Consider the following 25,016-nt stretch of genomic DNA (forward strand, 5'->3'; position numbering starts at 1 on the left):
TCAGGAGCACGAGCACTTATTCATCTTAGCAACTTGGTAAATTTTTAATAAGGACAAGTCTAGCTAGTGTTACCCTCGCAGCCAGTTAATAAATTATTTTAACTTTATAGATCTTTCCCGAAACAACACGTGTCTAAGAGTTTAATACCCTAAACTTAACCTTTATCTCCCCTCGAGACAATATAAAGCTGTCATCGCATGCAAAAACACATACATCTTACCTTAATTGCAACACTGTATAGACATTGCCCTCGGGAGTAATCCTCCTGACCAAATTGAAATCTCCAACGTAGATGCTGCCGTCAGGACCGGTCGCCAGCGATCCTGGCGTTAGGAGTTTTGCATCTTTAGCTGGACCCCCACACTGACCGGGGCAGTTCAAAGCTCTCTGGAGACCCGTGCCCATGATTACGCGTACCATGCGAGGGTATTGTTTGAAATGTAAAGTTGATCCATCGCCCTTTTGGAGAATACCTGAAACAATTGAGGATTCGATGTAGGAATAATATACAAAAGGTATATATAATACGTTCATCCTAAGAGGTCTTATCGCAAAAGACAATAGCTTTGTGCGAATAATGGGAGATCTATTACTTGTGAGAAATAACAGTTTTGATAACAAAACAAAGCTTAGTCTACGAAATAATGACTATTATTTTGTTAATCATAAATATTATTTTGTTAATTACAATAAAATGTAATGCCATGTTGACGAATAAACTTTAAATTTATTTTTTACATAAAAATTTCACAGGCGTTGTCTTAGTAAAGTGCTTGGCTAGTGGAATTTTATATTAATATTACAAAAGTCACTAACTCTATTTTGCCAATTTATAAATAACAGTCAAACATTAGGAAATATTTGAACCAGTCAATAGTATTTAATAATATAATTATTTATTCATTAATATACTATATATTCCATATTTTATAAATAATATAATAATATTCATTATTATTTACGATAAGCTACTAGCTCTAATATTTATGCTGAAATAGTTGCCCTTTCACGTATGCTAGTAAGTTTTATTTAATTAAAAAAAGTCAGGTATATATATATATATATATATATATATATATATATATATATATATATATAAGAATTACTGGATGTTCGTGACTGTCAATATAAACTAACAACACAGTTTATTAGGGTTGCAGTCAGAAAATTGGCCGGGATGTTAATGAAACACTCTTATGACTTTTTGTCTAGCTTTCAAAATGGTTTTATTCCTTTTTCAAGACACTGTAATAAGAAAAAGTGTAAATATTTATAAAATATCACAAATCTTCAGTGCAACTTACTAGTCGTTGAGATTATTTATAAAAGCATAGACACTCAACATTAATAAGTGTCTATGCTTGTGTTGAGTGTATGCTTGTGTTGAGTGTCTATGCTTTTATAAATAATCTCAACGACTAGTAAGTTGCACTGAAGATTTGTGATATTTTATAAATATTTACACTTTTTCTTATTACAGTGTCTTGAAAAAGGAATAAAACCATTCCGAAAGCTAGACAAAAAGTCATAAGAGTGTTTCATTAAAATCCCGGCCAATTTTCTGACTGCAACCCTAATAAACTGTGTTGTTAATATATATATATATATATATATATATATATATATATATATATATACAATTTTTTTAAAAGTATTCAAGTAGTGAATTCAGAGGTTTACTCGGTCATTCAGGTTGTCAAATTAAAAAAGAAGTCAACTACTTCATAAGTTTATTGAAGACGTTTCGCCTTATATTTCTAAAGCTTCATCAGTTCTAACTCAATATGTAGTAGTGCTTTGTTTGTCTTCAGTGGAGAACCATCTCTAAATGAAGCCAAATGACCGTGATCATGAACATTATTTTCTGCAGAGTTTGTGTGTTTTTTGTTTTTTTTTGTTAAGTTTTAAATAATGAGTAAAGTTCACAGTACATATATAATAACATCGATAATATACTACATATTGAGTTAGAACTAATAAACCTTTAGAAATATAAAGCGAAACGTCTTCAATAAACTTATGAAGTAGTTGACTTCTTTTTTTATTTGCCAACCGGAATGACCGAGTAAACCTCTAAATTCACTAGTTGAATACTTTAGAAATATAAATTGACGGTCGTAGTCTTTACAATATATATATTTCGACTGCTTGCTTGTTTCAGTAGGTACGGAAAAGCTTAATACTGATATATTAAATGGTTAATTATTTATTTCACCTATTGGTTTGAATGCTATGATTTTCTCTCTTGAGTATTCTAGTATCATGACCCCTCTTTTTGCCTTTGCTTCTTTCCTCTTGAGAATAACATTGTAAAGGCCTGTTTATCAAAATGTCTTTGTCCTTACCAACGTAATTCTTGCAGTGCTGCAATATCTATTTTATACTTTTTGAGTTTCTTGCCCATTTCAAATAGCATATATTTCAAATCATTGCATATTTTCAACTCTTTATTTTTTGAAAATTTTTGTTTTTTTTTATTTTTGTATCTTTCTACATATATTTGTTTCTATTTTGTGATACATAAGCCTTACTGCAATCATTTTATAATTCTTTACCTCGTCCGTGACCAAATGAGTAGAAGACTCTTCCAGAATCCTCCAACTGATTCGTGTTTTAATTTTTTTTTCTTCTTTATTATCAGTTACAGATGGATACTTTTTTCCTTTCTTTAGTATTTCTTTTCGTATTTGTAATTTTTCTATCGTTAGATTATTGTGCTATTCTACTGCCAGTGGTTAATATATTTGAATCGTATGGTCTCACAATGCGCGTTAATTTTCCTACAAGAATTACTAAAACAACATCTTCCATAGTTGATTATATTGTTTCAGATTTTTTACCCCTTGATGTACGCTCTACAATTATTAATGCAACACTATCTGATCATAAAACAGTATACACCAAGTTTAACACTCTCAACAAACTCTCCTTGAAAACCCGACGTTTAGGATTTTTTCCGTTCAGAACTTTCGTAATTTCCAAAACTTATGCTTGACTTCTGGGCGACACTTTCTTTCTGTGGACGTGGACTATAATTTCTATAATATTTGGAATATACGTTCACTACTGTACATCAAGAAATTTACTACTAAAGTCTCTGTCAGTGAATATAATACAAAGCACAGAGAAACCTATCTAAAACTTATCAAAACAGCTAAAAAATCGTCTGGGACGCTCTAAAAGTATTGAAAGAAATTTGGTCTATAATAATTGATCTTCGAAATAAAACTAACACAGCTCAAACATTTTTTCTTCTACAACAAGATCCATTTCCTATCTTCCCAATTCAAAAAAAGGTCTCGAATTCTTTCTTTATAAGACCAGTTGCTAAATCAGAACTGATCCAAACAATCAATGGTATTATAAAAGTCTTCTTGTAATACTGATGGACTACCTATAAAAATTTTCTCAAATCTTCCAAAAAAATGTGTTGGTAGTCCTGGTCTCACTAATTAATGATTCCTTTGAAAAAGGTATATTTCCAGAGTGCTTAAAGATAGCCATTCTTATTCTTCTTCATAGTCTTTCGCAGGTTTCTTTGATTTGATTAATCTATCTTGTTGAAAATCGTTGTGGTCTTAGGCCTTCTATCTTTGCTTTTTCCTTTTTACTTTCTAATTATCTCAGTGTCCAAGATTCAAAAAAGTTGCACAACTTTTTCTGGATGTGGAAGTCTGTGTGCATAATATTAAGAATATTAAACAGTTGATCTATTTCACTTTTGAGATTATTTAATTGGGTTTGCTTTTCATATTTTGATCATCTCCCCTATAAAGATTTTTATTAGATGAAATCTATGTTTTATACCCTCCTGCAATATCCCTGTGTTTGTGATCAATAATCCCAGATACAAGTATGAGTTTACGACATCAAAACTTTCAACCTTCGTTTTGTATAACTGATTGTTGTGTTGTTTATCCACGTTGTTGTGCCCCATGTGTATCCGTGTTGTGTTTATTATGATGTTTGTCTTTGATGTTTTTTAGACTAAATATTTCACTTTTATTTTCAACCACTCACATGAGATCAACTAACTCTTCTTGACTGTTCACAAGAATGGCTGTATTGTATGAAAAACGCAGATTATTTATTTTTCGGCCATTTGTTGAGATATCGTTTTCCATTCCAACGCTGTTCTTATAATATATTCTCAATATTAAATAATTGTTAAGACAGTATATCTCCTTGCTCGACAATTTGTTTTCGGGTGCACTTCATTTGAAAGTGTGTAAAGTAGTTTTGATGATCAATTGAAGTATTTGAGCAGCTCAATTATAAAATAAAACAGGTATTACGGTACGCCTACGTCTTTTAATAACTGTCAAGTGATGCCACTTAACTTTGTCGAAGACCTTGCCATAATATATGGCTTTGAAACCCGCAAAACATGTGTCATTACAGTTATATATTTTGTTGATATTAATATATTATTCGTATTACTAATAGTGTTACATGCACGAAAGATTTATTGTAAGTTGTCTTCAAAGTTAGCATGTAGTACAGCGTCTTCCATTTAACAATATTTGTACAAAACATGTACACCTAGACACTGATGATGGAATATGGATTCCGAAAACGTTTTGTTGTTTGGATATAGCCCGATTGGGTTTTTTAATTATATACCTTTTATAAAGGATTTTAATAAATTTTTTGTAATACATGGTATAAAGCCAGCTACAGGAACTTAGTCTCCTTGTGGATTTTAATATTTGTTGAATATTTTATCTTAATTTTACCATTAGCTTTTTGTTAGTATTTTCTCGAATATTTCATGTAAACTAGTATATTTATAACCATATGGCCGAAAAAAAAATGCATACTAAGCACAATAAAACATATTGGTATAAAAAATTCTTTATAAGAACTAACTTATTGGCATATATTAAAGTCATTGAAGCCAAACTGAAACTATTAAGAGTTCTCTATACAGCCGTTTATAATTATACCTATCGTGCTATTATATCTATTTTTGAACGTAGACCTTCCCTTATCTATTTCACTAGCCTATAACAATTATATCTAATATATCATATATCTTACCTTCATAGAAGTTGTAGTGGTGATGAATGTCAAGGCCCCAACCGCCGATATCAGATATATCAACGTCAAACCCTTTTATGTCAGCCGTTTGTGTTTCCCATACTGGTTCCAGACAGGTGCTGTGTTGATATCCAATGGACACTTTAGCTTGTACAATACCGTAAACTTTTTGTTTGTAAACATTTCGCTTATTCCATGCGAAAGTATGCATTAGATTCGGATCGGCTTCGTATGTTTTCGTATGTAGAGACCCTTCGACTTCAACTCTGTAACAAGACAATATTATTGTAATAATAATATACAATTTCAGCAATTTTAAAGCTTTTATAATTAGAAGATATTCATTTATTTAACACGCGAATTTTGTTTAAATTGTGCATTTTATGACCAATTAAAATTTATACAAATTTAATAAATAATATTAATAAAAATTATACATGAAAGGAAAGAGATGGCTATATTTTGGAAATCACTTCAGAAATCAATCCACAAAAAATTGCCCCTGCCTCTCCCACGATTGAATCGACGTGAATCGACATGAATCAACATGAATCAATATGACGAACATTGGTTTTTACTTTTCTAGTCCACCTACAAATAGTTAAGAAGCTTAAAGCCTTTGAACTTTGGATATACCGGAGAATGTTGAGAATTCCATGGACTGCCAGTGTCACCAATGAGGAAGTGCTGAGAAGGATGGGTCGAGACAAAAACTTGTTAAGAACAATAAAAGTACGCAAGACTACATACCTTGGACACATACTGAGGAATGATAAATATAGTCTTCTGCAGGTCATCATGCAGGGTAGACTCAATGGCAAAAAGGGAATAGGTAGAAAGAGGAAGTCATGGCTGCGAAATATTCGAGACTAGACAAACATGACTGTAGACGAATTATTCCACGTTGCAAAAGACAGAGAAACTTTTATAAATGTGGTCGCCAACCTCCGTTAATGGAGACGGCATAGGAAGAAAAAGAAGTCGACCTACATATTAGTTAGTTCTGTTAGTGCTTTCATATCACTATGGCTCCACGTAAACACGTGACTTTGACTATCAAACAAAAGACCAAAATTCTCAAGTTGATATAGTAAGGAACTAGCTACAGTTCTATTTCAAAACAGTTCGGTATTGACAAATCTACCATTACGGACATTAAGAAGAATAAAGAAAAGATCGAAAAGTTTGTCAGCGAAATGGAAACCGGTCCAGGAAAGAGGAAAACCATCAAACCCCCCAATATCCGAAGATAGAAAGTGTGTTGTTCATGTGTTTCCTACAGCGGAGAAAGCATGTTCCGGTGAGTGGTAAAATGTTGTGTAAAAAAGCCCGTCATTTTCACCGTGAAGTGTCAGCAAATCACCAAGCTTTTAGCGCATGTAATGGCTGGTTGGACAACTTGAAACGACGTCATGGAGTTAGACATCTCAAAAAACTGGTGAGAAAAGCAGACGGCATCGAACCCTTCCAAACTGCATTTGAAGAACTTTTCATTCAAAAAAAATTTGACACCTAAGCAAATTTACAATGCAGATGAAAGTGTGTTGTTTTTGCGCATGTTACCAGACCACACATTGGTGTCATCCCAAAAAAAGAACGCTACTGGTCGAAAAATTATGAAACAAATAATCATGGCAATTTATGCCTTGTGCAAATGCTTCAGGGATTCAAAAATTTCATTTGTTTATTGTGCGGACAGCTAATATGCCTCGTGCATTCCAATTTGTTGATCTTCCCGTAGAGTATCGGGGGCAAAAAAGTGTATGGGTGACAAGACGTTTGTTCTTGGATTGGTTAAAAAAACGGAATTCGCCCCTGATGTTCGTCGTAATCTCGCACTTGTGAACCTCCCTTAGGAGGTAGTGTTGCTGCTGGAAAACTGCTCTGGTCATCCATCCGCTGATGAACTTCAAGTAAAGATGGTAAATTTTTTGTCAAGTTAATACCACCCAACACGACAGCTATAATTCAACCAATGGACCAGAATGTCATCCAGAACACAAAACTGCGCTATCAAAAAGCTTTACTCTTCAACATTCTTGCAGACGAGCAAAGTAGAACGGATCTGGTAGTAGCTTTGAAGAAAGGTAATTCGTCTGCGTTGCAGACGATCAAGTAGTAATTACACAAGATCAAGACGACCTCAGCTACATGATGAAGAAACTACAAGAAGAATATACCGAGGCTTGCCTAGATATTTATCTCGCGAAAACGGAGTATCTATCTACAAGTGAAAAAGACATAGAAAGATCTACATATTACATAAAACCAAAGGAAAGGATAAATTAAAATACTTGGGGTTTATAATCACGAAAAAGGCAACAACAGAGGTTGAAATTACACAAAGATTAGGACAAACAAGAACAGCAATCCGACAACTTAACTCAGTATGGTGGGATAGACACCTAAATATGAAGACATAAACACAGATTTATAAAACATTAGTGCGAAGTATTATAACATATGGGGCTGAAAATTGGATCATAAAAAAGAAAAACAGCAGTAAGATAATAGCAACAGAGATGGAATGCCTGCGAAGATGCTGCAGAGTAACAAGAATGGATAGGAGAAGTAATGACGAAATAAAGCAAAGAACATCAATAGAAACAGACATACTAACATATAAAGAACAAAAAAAACTTAAGTGATATGGATATGTAAGAAGAACTAGCGACAGCAGATGGATAAAGAGAATAACCAAATGGAGTCTCTTAGGAAGGAGGAAAAGAGGACGACCCCGAAAATCCTCGAGGAACGAAGTAGACGACGCCATGAGTAAGATAGGCCTAAACGATGGAAAATGGGATAACAGAGAGAGATGGAAACGGTTGAGCGAGTGAAGGCAGTGAATACTGTAGAATCCCTGAATATATATATATATATATATATATATATATATATATATATATATATATATATATATATATATATATATATTATATATATATATATATATAGTCTCGCAAAACAGAAAACCAAAAATGGTATATCGATGGAAGGTGAAAGATTTTTCATTTTCCATATATATATATATATATATATATATATATATATATATATATATATATCTATATATATATATATATATATAATGTCAAGGACGCCGTTTTCAATTTGGCAAATTGTTGGTCATCCATTTCACAACGTTTGATTCAAGTTTCTTGGAAAAACTTGAGCCCAAACTTAGTGGATGTTGACAACTCTTCATCCAACGAAAAATACATCATTTTAAGCCCCCTTGTCGTTCAGCTGGCTCAAAAGAACATGACAATAATTACTGAATATAAGGTTCGAGAATGGACATCAGGTGGCTGTGACAAAGAAATTGTCACCCAAGAAATGCTCACGAATGAAGAAATTGTAAGGGCCATTCAAAATAAAGAAACGGAAGAGGAGGATGTCGATGATGAACCATCTGCTTCAAAAACTTCTGCTACTGAAGCTGTTAAAGCCCTAAATACGGCCATTGGTTGGGCAGAAGACAACCTTAACAGCAGCGAGGAGAACATAATGCTGAGGCGTATAAGAGACAGAGCGTTTGATCAGCAACAAGGTCAACAACACTTGGAGAAGCCTTCGATGATAGTTTCGTTTCATAGCCTCTAAAACTACTTGGTCCAGAGGTTGAATGAGATATGTGACGTTTGGTGGCAAGAAAACAGCTTTGATATCACCGCTAGCCAACGAACTTGCATCTGGATTAGATGACGCGTTGTTTAAAAGAAGAATAGGTTTTCTTGGTAGGTTCTTTACGAACTCGTCAAAAAATCAATCTTTTAAAATTTGGCAAACCATCCACGCAATAAATTGATTCCTGTACATGGTGGGTAGGCAGTTTACTTAAGTTTTAAGGATCCAGAAGAGTTGCTACACATCAAAAGAGTTACTCGTTCTTTGCTTCTTGTGTATTCAGACGCAGTTTTTTCACTTTGGGCTAGCAATGTTTTTTGGTTGGAAGCATTCTGAAATTGAGACCCGTTTCGTTACAATTAACGTGGTTTGACGTGAGGCCACGCTCTAAAATCAGCTCTCCCAATTTTATATTTATACATATAAGTTATTTGACTTTCTATTGCGTATTATAATTAAAGCAGCGTGAAATCTATATGCTTGAATTATTTATATACTTTGCAACAATAAAACAAAATTTATTTTACTTCTAATGTGATTTTAAAATTAAGTGCTAATTAAATTTAAATGGTAAAGCTTAAAAGCTCAGAAACAAAAATTTACTTGGGTTTAAGTATCAAAGAGGAAATCCGGGTTATACGGAACTCGAAACTTAGTGAATATTTCGCAACAAAAAGTTAAACCGCTTACTCCAGTCACAGTTTTCTGGGTACTAGATACGAATCTTTCACGAAGTAGTTGTTTAGATCCGTTTAAATACAATTATTAATTAAAACTTGGATTATTACTAAAATTTTTAATATAAGTGACCCGATCTCATATTAGGAATTAGACTAGACGAAATTAAAAATAGTTTCGATTAAGATATTAGTACGTTTTACATATAGGGTGCCGTAACTAAAATTTTCAGTCATATAGAACTCGGCAAAATAAATGTTTTAACAAAAATCCAACAACCGGCCAATTTTTATATAAAATAATTCTTGCAAATTGTCCTAACTTTTAAATAACAAGGGGTCAAATAACCAATAACTAAGAAGGGGTTTCTATTATCAGTTATATTTTATATAACTGAGGAGTCTGGTTCTGGCGAGCAAGTACTATTCACTGTGCTTATTACTGCTCAATTAACATCAATATTTCAGTGGTATATAGAATAGTAAAATAATTAAAAATACAGTACACCCTTGATACTCCACGCAATCCGACACGCTCGGTAGTCCGACGCACCTCCCGTCAAGGTCGCCGCCGTGTCTGCTTGTACGAAAACCAGAAACCCATCCAGACATGAATCTCATTCTTATCGGATACTTCATTTCGTGTGTTTTCCGTGAGCAGTTCGGTTCGATACAGTTTTTAGATACAGTAATACGTAGTGCCAAACTTTTATTTAATTCGTTTAGAAAGTTCAGTTAAAAGACGAGCACAAGCTCAAAAACGAAAGCACAAAACGCTGTCTCTAAAAGATAAATGGGATATTATTAAGAGATGCGAGTGTGGTGAAACTCCGACTGCGATATCTAGATTCTGTGATATTGGACGAGCTACAGTGTACAACATTATAAAAACAAAGACAAAATCGAAAAATTTATCAAATCTGTAGAGGTTGATTTTAAGGATAGACAAACCCCTAAAATGAGTGAATTTTCTGACATTAAAGAAGCTCTGTACATCTGATTTAAGCAACAACGAAGCAGACAAGCTCCTATTTCAGGTGACATTTTGAAAAATAAAGCTCAAGTTTTTTTTTCAGGAATTAACAAAGAAAACTGATTTTCGTGCTACTCAAGGTTGGTTCGAAAACTTTAAAAAACGGTACGGAATATACGATTTTTGCAGATTAGTGGAGAGAAGTTGAGTGCAGATGAGTCTGATATATCTGAATTTATTCAGAATTTGGGTAAAAAGATCAACGAATTAGACCTAATTCCTGAACAACTTTATAACGCTGATAAAACCGGCGCCAACTGGCGCCAACTTCCTTTAAAGACATTTGTCACTTCACACGAAAAAAAAGTTTTTGGTAGAAAACTTCAGAAAGAACGTCTCACTCTCATGGTATGCGTGAAGGTATCAGGATCCCACAAATTGAAATTGCTAATCCTGGGTAAATACAAAAACCTCGTACGTGTGGCAAAGCCGTGCCTAGGTAACAAAAGAAGTCTTTCTGGATTGGCACAAGAAGAGCTTTGCTCCACAGGTTAAAGATGAGCTAAGAAAAAAGAAACTGCCAGTGAAAGCCCTCCTCTTGATAGACAATGCTCCAGGTCCATCCTGATAAGGACGAATTTAAAATCGAAACTGCCGATGGATATATCGAGGCAATGTACTTACCGAAAAATACTACTGCATTGATTCAGCTCATGGATCAAAACGTTATTAAAACTATCAAGGCACATTACAAGAATCAACTCGTTGTGGACATTAACCTAATGCTAACATCAAAGATAAAAAACTTTAACATTAAAGATGCAATTATTAATGCTGCGTTTGCCTGGCAGCAAGTAAAGCCTACTACACTGATTAAATCGTGGAAGAATATTTGGCCCAACAACCCACTTCTTCTAATGGAAGTTAACAAAGAATCCAATGACCAACCTGTGCAAGTTGTACTAGATGCTGCCCTTCAAATTTACAACGATATGACTAATTCATCAGAATCATGAGAAGATTTACAAGAGTGGATTTTAGATGAAAATCTCAATGCTGAATTAATGGATAAAGAAATAATTAAAGAAATGACAGAATTTGATAAACACGTGACCTAGGAAGCACAGGATCAAAATCTTTCACTGTCAACTGTGATGATGCTGTATTGCCTGCAAACACTTTGATGCGTTGCTGTGAGGAGAGAGCATATGACTTTAAAAAAACTTTGATGTTAAAGGAGATACAAGAACAAGTAATGACAGACTGTCTAAACAAAAAAAATCAAAAGACAATCAAGGAAAGACAATCAAGTGTGAGCACAGTATGTATTTACATACGTACATAATTAATACACCTTACTTGCGGCATGTAATTATTAGTACGTATAATGCTTATAAGTTGTTATTTACACACTGTACGTAAATAAAATTTATTAGCTTCCATATTTCTTTCAATAAACATGTTTTAGTTAGCCGAAATTTGTGTTCCATTTGCATATTAATCTGGGTAGCATTTTACTCATAAAATTTAAGAATATTGTAGGCTGTAGACTAGCAAAACAATGCCAAATAAATATAATCACTTTCGGTAATCCGGAGACTTTTGGTAATTCGACACCCCTTTGGTCCCAAACTTGTCGGATTATCAAGGGACAGCTATAATTGTAATAATATAGTTTAAAGTGCCCTGTAATATTGCAACTGTAAGTTATTGCATGTTCTTAAACAGGTACTTTAAATTCTAAATTTATAAACGATCAAAGAAGTCGATTTTTATCAATAGATTATCGAATTTATCGTCAGAAAAAGATAGTAATATTTAACATTTAACTAATTAATAATCCTAATTAGAAAGAAGAGACAGAGCCGGATCGTAAATATTAGAGATTTCATACAAGTTAAATTTAAAAGAAGAAGGTTATTTTAAAAATGGCAATGGAATATAAAAAGTATAAGTGAGAAAGCAATAGAACTGGGGAAAGAAATAGAAGATAAAATTGCAGTAGTAGCTATAACACAAACAAAAAGAATAGAAAGAGGAACCGAGATAATGGAAAACGGATACTTAGTAATATATAGTGGAGTAAAAGAAAAAAAACAAAGAGAAATCGGGCAGGGGTAGCTTGCGTAGTAAAGAAAAAAATCATCAATAAAGTAAAGAATTATATATTTCATTAAGCATATATTTTGAGTAGATATAGAGCTGTATATATGAACTGCTAAAATATGGAGGAGCAACACTACGCAAATGGCTCCTAAAATTATTCGTCGATATAATAAATACCGGAGTAGTACCAGCGGAATGGAAGGAAAGTCTCCTGCTACCGATACTTAAAAAGGGAGACTCGAGAAATCCTGAAAATTATAGAGGCATTAGATTGATGAATAGTACAATAAAATTGTTAACGGCAGTCATAAAAGATAAAATCGAGGAAAAAGCGAACATGGCAGATGAACAACAAGGCTTCCGGAAGAATCGCAGCACAATAAACGCAATTTTTATTATCAGACAAATAATAGAGAAGTCTATTGAATATGGAAAACCAGCATACATGTGCTTTGTAGATTTAAAAAGTGCTTTTGACAGTATGAAGCGAAATGACATCCTAAATTTATTACAAGCTGAACAAATAGACCATCAGATAATAAGGACAATTAATGAAACTAACAAGAACAACAAGACCAGAGTTATAATACCAACGTGGGAAACAGAATGCATAGAAATAAAAGGAGGAATCCGCCAAGGAGTCTCGCTCAGCCCATTGTTATTCAATATGGTGATGAATCAAATAATTCACGAAGTAAGAAAACGACACGGATAAAACATGGGAGCGCATAAAATCACGATACTATGCTATGCCGATGATGTAGTACTAATTGCTGATAACGAAGATAACCTACAAAGATAGCTCCACACCTTTAATATCACAGCAAACAAATTTAATATGAGAATATCAGTAGAAAAAACTAAATATATAGTGATTAGTAAAGAGCCGCGTAGATGCAAACTAGAAATATACGGTAAAATTGTAGAACAAGTAATGAAATTCAATTAGCTAGGAGTAGAGATCACTAGTGACAGGGATATAAAAACAGAGACTACAAGGCAAGCATAAAAAGCGGCAAGAGTAAGTGGTTGCCTCCGAGAAACCATATCTAAAGTATACAAGACAACAGTAAGACCAATCCTAACATATGCAGCGGAGACAAGGACCGATACAAGAAAAACGAAACAACAAATCAACAATATCGAAATAAACGTATTAAGATGAATAGCGGACATATCCTTAAGAGACAGACAAACCAACAGAAGTATATGCGAACAATGCAAAAATCAAAATATTAACAGGTGGATAAAAACAAGAAAAAAAAACTGGAACGAACATGTAAACCGAATGTAAACAGAAGACCCGTTGGAAGGCCGCCAAAAAGGTGGAAAGATAATGTACAGTCAACAACGACTGAAACAGAATAAGAAACAGAATAAGAGGCGGACAAACAGGAGTATTCCTAGTCGCGCGAAGAAGAAGAAGATATAGAGATGGATCCAAAGAGAGCTATTAAAAACCTAATTATATGCTATGGATCTGATGAAGATGTATCAAAAAACGAAAGGAATAAGTTAACTTTGATAAACTGCAAGAAGAAATAAGTAATTGCACAGTGAAAATAGTAATCACAGGAGATATGAATGCCAGAGTGAGATTATAAGATTATACGGTGAGAATTAAATCGACAAAAATAATCTCTTTGATTAGTATTACCTTTAACCATTAACTAGTCGCTACATGGTCAAAAAAATTACATTTCGCAACCACGGCCTTCAGTAGCTTACTCATTCGATACAAGGAGCCTCAGTACTAAATCAGAGTAGCGGGAGGTTTGTTGATTAGGAGTTATAGCGCAAAGGTCATAATTTCCGCGCGCGTCTAGTCAGCTAAAAAGTTTTTATAAATCGTTTTGTGTTTCTTATCACCTTAAGGTATGTATAAACGCTAGTTTTTTAAAATAATATACTATTATACTTTTGTCATATTGTTTAGTAACCTTTTCAATATACCTCTATTTCTTTTACTATGTAATTAGTCATCAAATTTAAAATTACTTTGCAGCAAATTACTATTACATTTCATAATTTTCTTTGTTCTATTATTGAAAATCAAATATTAATTTTTTTTAATTTTAAGCTACAGCAAACTTTTATATTTAACTTGTTTGGCTTTATTTTTAGAATGGACTATGAGAAGAAACAAGCCCTCATGGAAGAAGAACCGCTTGATATAGAATATGACGACGACGATGATCAGAATGAAGTAAATCCGGAAGTTATTGATGAGAGGTCGGAAGATTCGGAAACCAAACAAGAACAGAATTTAGAGGAAATAGGAAAAGTTTTACTGAATAATGTACAAGAAGAAAGTGTTTTTAGGGAAGAAGATGGTACAGTGTGGAGAAAGCATCAAAGAAAAAACAAAAGGGTACGTATGAGCAAGCCTAATTTAGTAAAACAATCACCTGGGCCTAATAGATTTACGAAAAAGTTAAAAGACATTTATGAAATATTGAGTTATTTCATTGATGAGGTCATGATTTACATAATTGTAGAATCCACTAATAAATACATTGAAAGTATAGCAAGCAATTTCTCTAGGGAGAGGGATGCAAAGCTTACAAACCCATCTGAAATTCGCGCTGTTATAGGCCTTTTATATTTGGCAGGGACATATAAAGCCCATCACGCCTAACTGAATACAGAAGATATCTGGCAAACTAATGGCGAAGGTATCGAAATATTTAGACTACTTATGTCCTTATCCCGATTTCGGTTTCTTCTAAGATGCATTCGATTTAATGATAAGGTCGATCGTGAAGAACGTAAAAGACTGGATAAGATGGCCGACATCCGAGTATTTTTTGACAAATTCGTAGAAAAGTGTAAATCGGGATATAACTCTTCGCAAAATTTAACATGCGATGAAATGCTTCCTGGATTTTTAGGGAATTGCCCTTGGATACAATATATTCAAAGCAAACCCTTAAAGTATGGGCAAAAAATGTTTAGTTTATGTGATGCTGAAATGTATTATACTATAAATATGGAGGTTTATGTGGGTCGTCAACCAGATGGCCCATTTACTGTAGACAATTCCCCGAAAGAAGTTGTAAAAAGAATGTGAGCGCCAATAAAGAATTCTGGGCGCAACCTTACTATAGATAATTGGTTCATTAGCATTCCTCTAATAGATGTTTTAAAACAAGAATTTGGATTGACTGTTATGGGGACTATTAGAAAGAACAAAAGGGAACTGCCCCCTGAATAACTTCAAGTATCTTGTCCTCTAAAATCAGGTATGTTCGCCTTTAGTGATACATGTACCTTTGTGTCGTATGTCCCCAAAAAGAAGAAAGTTGTATTGCTTGTTGTTGTTTCAAGTCTACATGATGACGACGCTATAGATAGAGAAACATTTGAACATTATAAACCAGAAATTCTGACGTTTTATAACAAAACAAAAGGCGGGGTTGACGTCGTTGATCAGCTATGCTCTTATGATGTTTTGCGAAAAACAAGACGTTGGCCCATGGTAATTTTTACACCATACTAAATATCGCAGGCATTAATTCGCTAATACGTAATATTCCTAACACAGACGGCACTCCAACGAATGAAGCAGTACATGGTAGATGCTACTTTTGCGACCGTAAAAAGAACCGGAAAACGACTGTTTCCTGCTGTAAATGTAAAAATTTTTTTTGCAGAGAACATACACGTGCAGTATGCATAGAGTGCCAAACTAAACTTATTCGGATTAACTAATTTCCTTTTTTTATCGGAGTAGAAAATAGTTTTTTTTAATGTTCTGTCCAGTGTTTTTAACATTAGTTTACTTTTTATATTATTTTGGAATATGTGACTCTACTTATTAAACCTTAATAAAATCGTGTTTTACTTAAACTGGTTCCAAATACTTTTATTAACACAAACTAAGAAGTAAAAGACCAAACGGTCATTTCGACCGCGCGCGACTACTAATTTTCAAAAATTTATAGCGACTACTGAAGGGTTAAAAAAATCGTAGTGATTCCGAAAATTTACGAATATTTTGTTTTATGTTTTTATTTATTTTATAATAACAACCTTATCTTAAATTTGCATAATTGATTTGCTGGTTCATGAAGATGAAAAAATTAATTTTATATCTTTTAGACCACTAAAGCTATTAAAATCAGTTTGTGAACGTTTTATACAAAAATTTTTGCTTACCTCACATGCACGTGTGTCAACGAACTAGGAATATTCGGTCCTGTCAATTTCATGTAGATAATACTGAGATATCCCGTAGCCTGGGAGCTTTGGTATAAAATGTGCAAGTCCGAACCTGGAATGGCGATGGATTCTTGGACGATCTGTGTCTCGGCGAAGACAACGCTCTTGCCTTGCATGCCTCCTACTGCTTCCGGCATCCATGTTCCAGTAATGATTGGGCTAAGTAGTTCGGGATCGTGTTCCTCGCAGGTAAGTGGAAGGGCACCGTTCGGTCCAAAGAAGTTTCGAGAAACTCCCGGGAAGTTGAGAGCGGGGTTTCTTGCCAAAAAGCTGAAACGAAAATATATTAAATAGGAAAGTCAAACATTAAAAACTAATTTATATAGAAAAACCTTAAACACTAGTTTATAATATTATAATTTTAAGTTATATAGTTAATAAATTAACCCTTTCAGTTTCACTTATATTAACACAAAAAGAACCCACGTATTATATTTTTCCCTCCACAGGCACAACTTTTTCTATAATATTAAATGAATGGATTGTGTTTTTTGAGCGCTGAAAACACATTGTACGTTGCAATCGAAAAACCTTTCTAAAGCATTTAAAAGATCGTGTACACCTATTGGTGTAGTTCAATCGATTTCCGATCGACATAAGTCAGCTGTTTTGGGTATATTTGCTGTGCTGTGCATAAATAATTACGTAGAAATCTGGTTTTTTAATAAATAAAAACTGTAATATTGTCAAGTTTGTAAGTATAAGAGTTAGTTTTGCTATACCTATCAACAGTTTTGCATTTAAAGATAGTGTGGTGTTTATAGAGGGAGTATTTTTGTTATGCCCTGTGCAGGGACAAACGAACTTTATGCTTAAATAAATAATGCATCAGCGCTATGCTTTTAATTAAGTTTTTAAAAATTGTATGTAATTTTTATGATTTGGATCTTTTGGAAACACAAAAAGACTCTTACTGAGCAAGAACTTTTGTACTATTTAGAAAATGATGACGCCTCGGATGTTCTGTTTTTGTCTAACGAAGAGTCTGACCATACAGAAGACACAAATGTCAAAGATATTTTTTCAGAGTTAGTTGCAGATGATGTAGAAAATAGAGATCTAGACAAAACATGCTCAGAAGGACCAAATGAAAAGGAAACGGAACTAGAAGAAAATATTGATGATCTAAAACAGGAAATGGAAGACTTTCACAAAACATAGGGCCTCACATAAAAATCTAAAATTAAATTGATGAATAATGTTATATATGAAACAAGACATATTAAGTGATATAAACATATTCCAGACCCTGTTTATGAAATACCTCGTCCTATTGTTTTTTTCATGGACTACTAGGATGATATTTCACGCAATTAATCTGGCTTTAGTGAATTCATGGCTAGAATACAAACACCAAGCTCTTGCATTAGGAATTAACAAAAACAAGATAATTGATCTTCTGGAATTTTGCAAAAGTATAGCAGAGCATCTAATACTATTTAAAAATCCTTCTAAGAGAGGAAGGCCAAGTGACACAGATTCGCAAGCTCAAGCAAAAGAAAAGTGTGAAGCAAGACCTTTTGTAGAAATGAGATATGACGGCTATAATCATACTCATAATGTGAATGAAAAAAAAAAAAATATAATTCTAGATGCAAATTGGAGGGGTGCAAAAATAAGACTCATATATTTTGTTCCAAATGTGAAGTTTCTTATGTGTCTTATGAACGAAAGGAACTGTTTCTTAAAATTTATTTAAAATAATGTATCTTTTATTATTTTTATGTGAATAAATATTTCTAGCGTAAATAAAGTTTTATATTATTTTTATTCACCAAGATACAATGTCCCTTCATGACAATGGTGCTTTTACGAATAATAATATTAGACTTATGACAAATAAAGCAAGTAAAATAAATAATATATAATTCTTTCCTCAAAAAATGACGGAGTTATACTTCAGGGGTACTTATCGTAATGTCCCTCTGAAGGGACAAAAATTCACTGAAAGGGTTAATCAAGAATGTAAGGGATATATTTTTTATAAGTCAATTTTTCACTTAATAAACATTTCCTACATAATAATTCCTTTGTCCATTCAATAGGTGAATAGCATTGAAACATTTAACATTTGTTGTCTGATGTTCCCTTGTTTGACAATATGTTCTCTGCTTAATATAGATAACCACAGTTTTATTAGAGCTAAAAATAAAGACTAAACAAAAAACTAGGGCTTTGGTGCAGTAAATACCTTGAGGCAGAAAGCGTATTTCGCGTCACCTCATATCGAGTCACTACATATTGTAGCAGCGTGAGATTAGGTATATCCCTAATCTTTCGGCATATGACCTTTAGCGAATTCATGGCCTCCTACGAGTGCCACACCAGTCGGTTGTAGCACTCTGACTGCAAACATGGAGCTTCACCCCTGTAGTACCTGCATACTCCTCTACCACTCCTCATTATCATAGTGGACACGCACTGCAAGGTCACATCCAACTGGTGGCTAAACTTATAGAACTTGCAGTTCGTCTAACCGCACTTATATTATGTGAAATGAGAGGAAAGACTTCACGTGAGCTCGTCTCGGATACTAAGAACGCGGGTCGATACTTTAAACGCCGGCTCCTCATCTCTTATTCCTTTCCATGAGTCGCCTCTTGCGACAGGCAGAAAAAGGAGTCCTTGTAGAATTCTATCACCGCTTCTAGACAGGATATACCTTGAGGCAGTAAATATCTAGATAGCAGATAGTTACGAAAATGGCTACAATGGAGTATTATTAAGCAACTAAGATCAGATAACATCACAAGAAACATAAAATAATGCCAAATATACAAAGTCAAAGACCCCTAGTGGATCTAAAACTAAATTTATGTGGATTTACTAAATGTGAAGTAAGTCAAATAACTAACTTAAAAAAAACATCTTAAGATACGTTGACAGGACAAGTAGAAAGCATGGAAGAAGATGAAATAATGATTGAAACAAGAAAATAAATTTCAGAAGGATATAGAACAAGGGAAAGACCCAAGTTGACGTAAAAGAAACAAATAAAATGAAATATCGGAATATGAAAAATAAAAAATTGTAAAGCAAAGCGCGAAATAGATCAGAATGAAGAAGAATTCTTGCACAAGACAAGATTCAAAAACGGTTGTCGAGATGTCAAGTACTCTATAAAAATGAAAAAGTGAACTATTTATTATACTAACTTATACTAACTTTATTATACTAACTATAAAAGTGTACTAGTTATTATAATATTCATTAAGCTTGTGTATTTTTGTATAATTGTATTCTATATAATAATTTATTTATTTTTCTTCTATCACTTTTACACATATGATTACTTTTGTCTTTACATGGTTGAATTTTCAATGGTTAATAATTAACCGAAATCCTAAAAAAGATTGTAAGCATTTTTACCGTACTCATCGTTACTTATTTACATTGTTACACCTGTCTATCTATCCAAAACCTAACAAAGGTGGTGGAAAGGATAAATTTAGTTAAAATTAAGGGTTTAAAATCGCTACGGATCTGGGACATTTTTGAAAATGCCAATCAAAAGTCAACCTTTAGGTTACATAAATGATAAGATTTTCAGTAAATAATTTGTCGATTTGGTGAGACAATGTTTAGATACAGTTAAAGGCAATTAAATCCTTTAATTTTCAAAATCGAGACTAATTTTATATAAGAGGACTATAAATAGAAAAAATCAGTTGTTACCAAGCGGTCAAAATATACAACAATACAGAGACTGACTGATTCAGTCTTAAAAACTGTTATTAAACTAAATTAACTAAATTAAGATTGTTTGTACAAGATTGTAACCGTAAACAACAACTATACGTAAGAAATCAAATAAAGACTAGTAAAAGCCCGATTAATATCTAATAATATAAGAAAAGTCATCATCAACTTGTACGCGTCCACTGCTAGACATAGGTCTCCCTTAGCTCCTTTCATCTGTGTCTGTATTGTGCAGCTTGCATCCAGTTACTGCTAGCACGCTTCAGGTAGTCAGTCCATCTGCTTGGTGGGCGTCCTTTGCTCTGCTTCTTGTCTTGGCCTCTCCTCGTTTGGGATTCGGTTTCTTAAAGATACTCCTAACATCTGGCAGGATCTGAGTTACTCGAATCTCATTCGTTACCTTTTTTGTAAGTTTTAATGTTTCCGCTTCATAAGTGAGTATGGGTAACACACACTGGTCAAAGATTTTCCTTTTGAGAAATATGGGTAGATCCAATTTAAATATATAGTTTAATTATCTTCTTCTTCTGGTTCCTATCCGTTTCGGATGTTGGAAATCATATTGGCAATCCTGAGTAACGGTGCCGATTTCTCATAACGTGTCCCAGATATTGCAATTTTATGCGTTTGATCGTAAACACAATCTCTGGTTCCTTCTTCATTTTTTCTAGAACTTCCTTGTTCGTGATCCTTGCTGTCCATGATATTCTTAGCATTCTTCTATAAAGCCACATCTCAAATGCTTCAAGTTTTTTAATAGTGGTGTCTGTAAGCGTCCATGCCTCCGCCCCGTACAACAACACAGAGAAAACATAGCATCTCAAATGTCTGATTTTTGTATCCAGGGATATGTTGTGACTTTTGAAGATGGCGCTCATTTTGTTAAAGACCGTTCTTGCCTTTCCTATGCGGCACTTTATTTCCTGTACATTGCTCCACTGTTCGTTTATAATAGTTCCCAGGTAGCAATACTGTTTTACTCGCTCTATCTGCGTCCCATTAATGTATAGATGAGCCCCATTTATATTCTCCTTGCTGACAATCATTTGTTTGGTTTTGTGGGTATTAATGTTTAGTCCGTACTGTTGACTGTACTCGTTTATTCTGTCCATTAGCCTCTGAAGTCCCTCTAAACTATCTGCTATCACCATGGTGTCGTCGGCATATCTAACATTGTATACTATTTTACCATTTAGAAGGATGCCTTCGTCTATTCCGTAAAGAGCCCCGTTAAAAATTTTTTCTGAGTACATATTAAATATCAACGGCGATAGAATACATCCCTGTCTAACTCCGCGTAGTATTTTTATGTGATCTGTTTCTTCTCCGTTAATTTTCATGTATGCGGTCTGATTCCAGTATAGTTCTGAAATTATTCTGAGGTCTTTGTCATCCAGGTCTGCTTCTTTTAAAATGTTTATCATCTTTTGATGTTGAACTCTGTCAAATGCCTTTTGGTACCCACTGCGTTAATGAAGCCGAACTGTCTGTCTGATATTTGTTCCTCGCACTTCTTATAAATTCTTCCATGGATGACTCTAAGAAACAGTTTCAACATGTGGCTCATTAGGCTGATTGTTCGATATTCTTCGCACTTTTTAGCCCCCTGTTTTTTAGGTATCGCTATGAATTCTGATTCTAGCCATTTATCAGGGATGATTCCTGTATTGTATATTTTATTGAAGACAGCCGTGATCCAATTTATTCCTTCATCCTCCAAGAGTTTTAAAAATTCAGCTTCGATATTATCAGGCCTTACAGCTTTTCTGCTTTTCATCCGTTTTATTGCTTCTTCTACCTCGGATTTAAGTATGTCCGGGCCCGTCATCCTCTCTAAAAATGGATGCCTATAATCCGTTCTTTGATCTTGAAAAAGTGTCTCCAAATATATTCTCCATTTGTCCTTCATCTCTTGGGTGTCAATGATTAATTTTCCATTGGTGTCTATGAGTTTCATTTGTGTTCTTTTTAAAAGTACCCGTTATTTCTTTTACCTTTTTGTGTACATTAAAATTGTCATGCTTGGCTTGTAGTCTTTCTATTTCTTTACATTTCTCTACAGCTTCTTTTTCTTTAGCTTCTCTTATTTTTCTTCTGATGTAAGCCTGCATTTTTTTGTATTCATCTTTATTTCCTTTAATTAACCTTCTGCGTTCCATTAAGTGAAGGATTTCTGGAGTCATCCAAGATTTCTTCTTTGTTTCTTTGTTTGGTTTTAGCAGATCTTGTTTAGTTTTCTTAATTATTTCTTCGAATTGATTGATTTCTCGTTGGATGTTATTTTCTTCTTTTAGTTGCTTAACTTGATTGTTAATATATTCCCCCACTTGCTTTTTAACTTCCGGATGTTGCAGGGCTGTCATGTCGTAGTTAGGTCTAGACTTTTTCTTTATTGTCTTCAGTCTCACATCCATGACTCCCACTAAAGGTATGTGGTCAGATTCAATGTCCGCTCCTGGATATGTTTTGACAGATTTAAAACTGTTTCTGAATCTTCTATTTACCAATATATAATCTATCTGGTTTCTAATTACGTTATGGGGTTTATCTGCTGGTGCCTTCCATGTATACAATCTCCTCGGTGGTAGTTTATAAAATGTGTTTAGAACCACTAGTTTAATTATAGATTATATATATATATATATATATATATATATATATATATATATATATATATATATATATATATATATATATATATATATATATATAGATTTATTTTTGGCATTAGTTCGGAACCTTGATTCATGATCTTCTTTGAAATTAATGTTTGTATCTACGTTTGATCTTCTCGTCTACTTCCATATAATTCCTCGACAAACTCTTCGACGACCTTTAACTCGTCTCTAAAATTGTTTCATTTTGCTTGTTTCTTAATTCATGGATTTCGCATTTAACATTCGTTAGCTTTATACGTAGAACTTTTAAGCTGTTATTTTCCTGTATAGTACGTTTAATATTATCGGTTTTAAATTTTCTTAAACCTCTCCCGATTGCCTTCGAAACAGTTTTATTCATTTCTCTTAGAGTGTGGCTGTCTGCATTCTCATCGCTTCTCATTTGTCTTCTTTGATCTAGCAGCGTTTCAGTATAATGGACTTACTTATATTATATATATATATATATATATATTATATATGTATATATATATATATTATATATATGTATATATATATATATATATATATATTAATTGAATATTTGTATTACTTACATTTAATTTTTTGCGATTATGATAATACCCCTAATAAGTATAAGTTAAAAATAACTTATATTTTTCAAAAAAAATGTCTATGTTTTAATGGGTTAACTACAGAATCAATTAGCCAATCTAACATAACCGAAGATATAGATTCGTCCAGCATATTACATATTAATAATCTATTAATAATATGTATTGTAATAAGAATAGTCCTATGTTTTTCTCCTCTTAAGAATACATTTTCATTTCTGATACGTCTCTGGTAGTATCAATAATAGAAAAGACTTATTCTTTAACAAATAATTAATTAATTTAAATAATTCAATTTGTAATAAAAAAAATATTGTTTTGTATTTTGATATAGTCAAAATAAATTTGATTAAAATCGTTTAGTTACATTAGTTAAACTATTAACCTTTTTTGAGGCGTATGTCCGATTTCTGTATCTTCACTTAATTGCATATGCACAGGAGGTAGAACTATTATCTGATTCCATGGAACGAACACGGTTATCGTCATCGGCCTAAATGGAGACCTTTGGAACTGCAATGTGACTGCTCCTCCACCATTTACCAATACGTCAAACCTATAAAACAAAACAACAATAAGTAAAACTGTTATGTTATTTAACTCTAAATATCGTTAAATCATAATACGAATAATAATATATTATATTTTCTAAACTATTAGACTCTGCAAACTGTGGATATCGCTTCATTAGACCAAGTCGGACACGATTCCCCTCTGCGACATTTTTTGGTTCTGTGGCGATTTTCCTTTAATTTTTTCCGAAAATTTTTTAATTTTCTTTATTTTACGACATTGGCTTTAGATTGGATTTTAAGGCAGTTAATGGAAAAATACAGGAATAAAGAAACAAACGTTCATATGGTATTCATTGATCTATACAAGAAAGTATATAATAGAGTTCCTCCTAGAGTATGTGGAGGATCGGTGTTACAGAGTAATGGGGGAATAGATGGAGATGCATGCAGTAGAATTAGGGTTGGATGGATGAAGTGGAAGGAAGCGAGTGGTGTGATGTGTGATAGACGTGACAAAAATTCCAATGAAGTTAAACGGAAAATTCTATAAAACAGCCATAAGATCAGCTATGATGTACGGAACTGAATATTGGGCAGTTAAAAATAAAGAGGAACAACGAAAGCTTGTCGCTAAAATGAGAATGCTTAGATGGATGAGTGGAGTTACAAAAAAGGATAAAATTAGGAATGAGTATATTAGGGGAAGTCTAGGGGTGGCACCAGTTGTTGCCAAGATGAGAGAGCATAGGTTAAGATTGTTTGGTCATGTTTAATGTAGAGACGTTAATCGCTCACACTAATATGAAGAATTGCTGAACTGCGGGTTCGTGGAAGTAGTATGACAGAAATACCAAAAGAGATCTGGGGGAAAACGCTTAGGCAGGACATGTCGGTAAAGGGTAATAATATTGATATAACCCAA

General features: G+C 33.4%; 1 protein-coding gene across 2 annotated transcripts in view; it reads right to left on the minus strand.

Annotated features, from left to right (window-relative positions):
• The window catches only part of Ten-a (Teneurin-a transmembrane protein), a 621,367-nt gene that overhangs the window by 87,188 nt on the left and 509,163 nt on the right, over positions 1–25,016 (minus strand). For both annotated transcript variants that reach the window (XM_072535236.1, XM_072535235.1), the window contains 4 exons: positions 23,965–24,135; positions 16,586–16,918; positions 5,042–5,307; positions 222–474 (listed from right to left, as the gene is read on the minus strand). In XM_072535236.1, the coding sequence (XP_072391337.1) occupies positions 222–474; positions 5,042–5,307; positions 16,586–16,918; positions 23,965–24,135 (1,023 nt within the window). The remainder of the gene's footprint in view (positions 1–221; positions 475–5,041; positions 5,308–16,585; positions 16,919–23,964; positions 24,136–25,016) is intronic.

This window comes from Diabrotica undecimpunctata, chromosome 6 (genome assembly GCF_040954645.1).
Source record: "Diabrotica undecimpunctata isolate CICGRU chromosome 6, icDiaUnde3, whole genome shotgun sequence".
In the NCBI taxonomy this organism is placed as follows: Eukaryota; Metazoa; Arthropoda; class Insecta; order Coleoptera; family Chrysomelidae; genus Diabrotica; species Diabrotica undecimpunctata.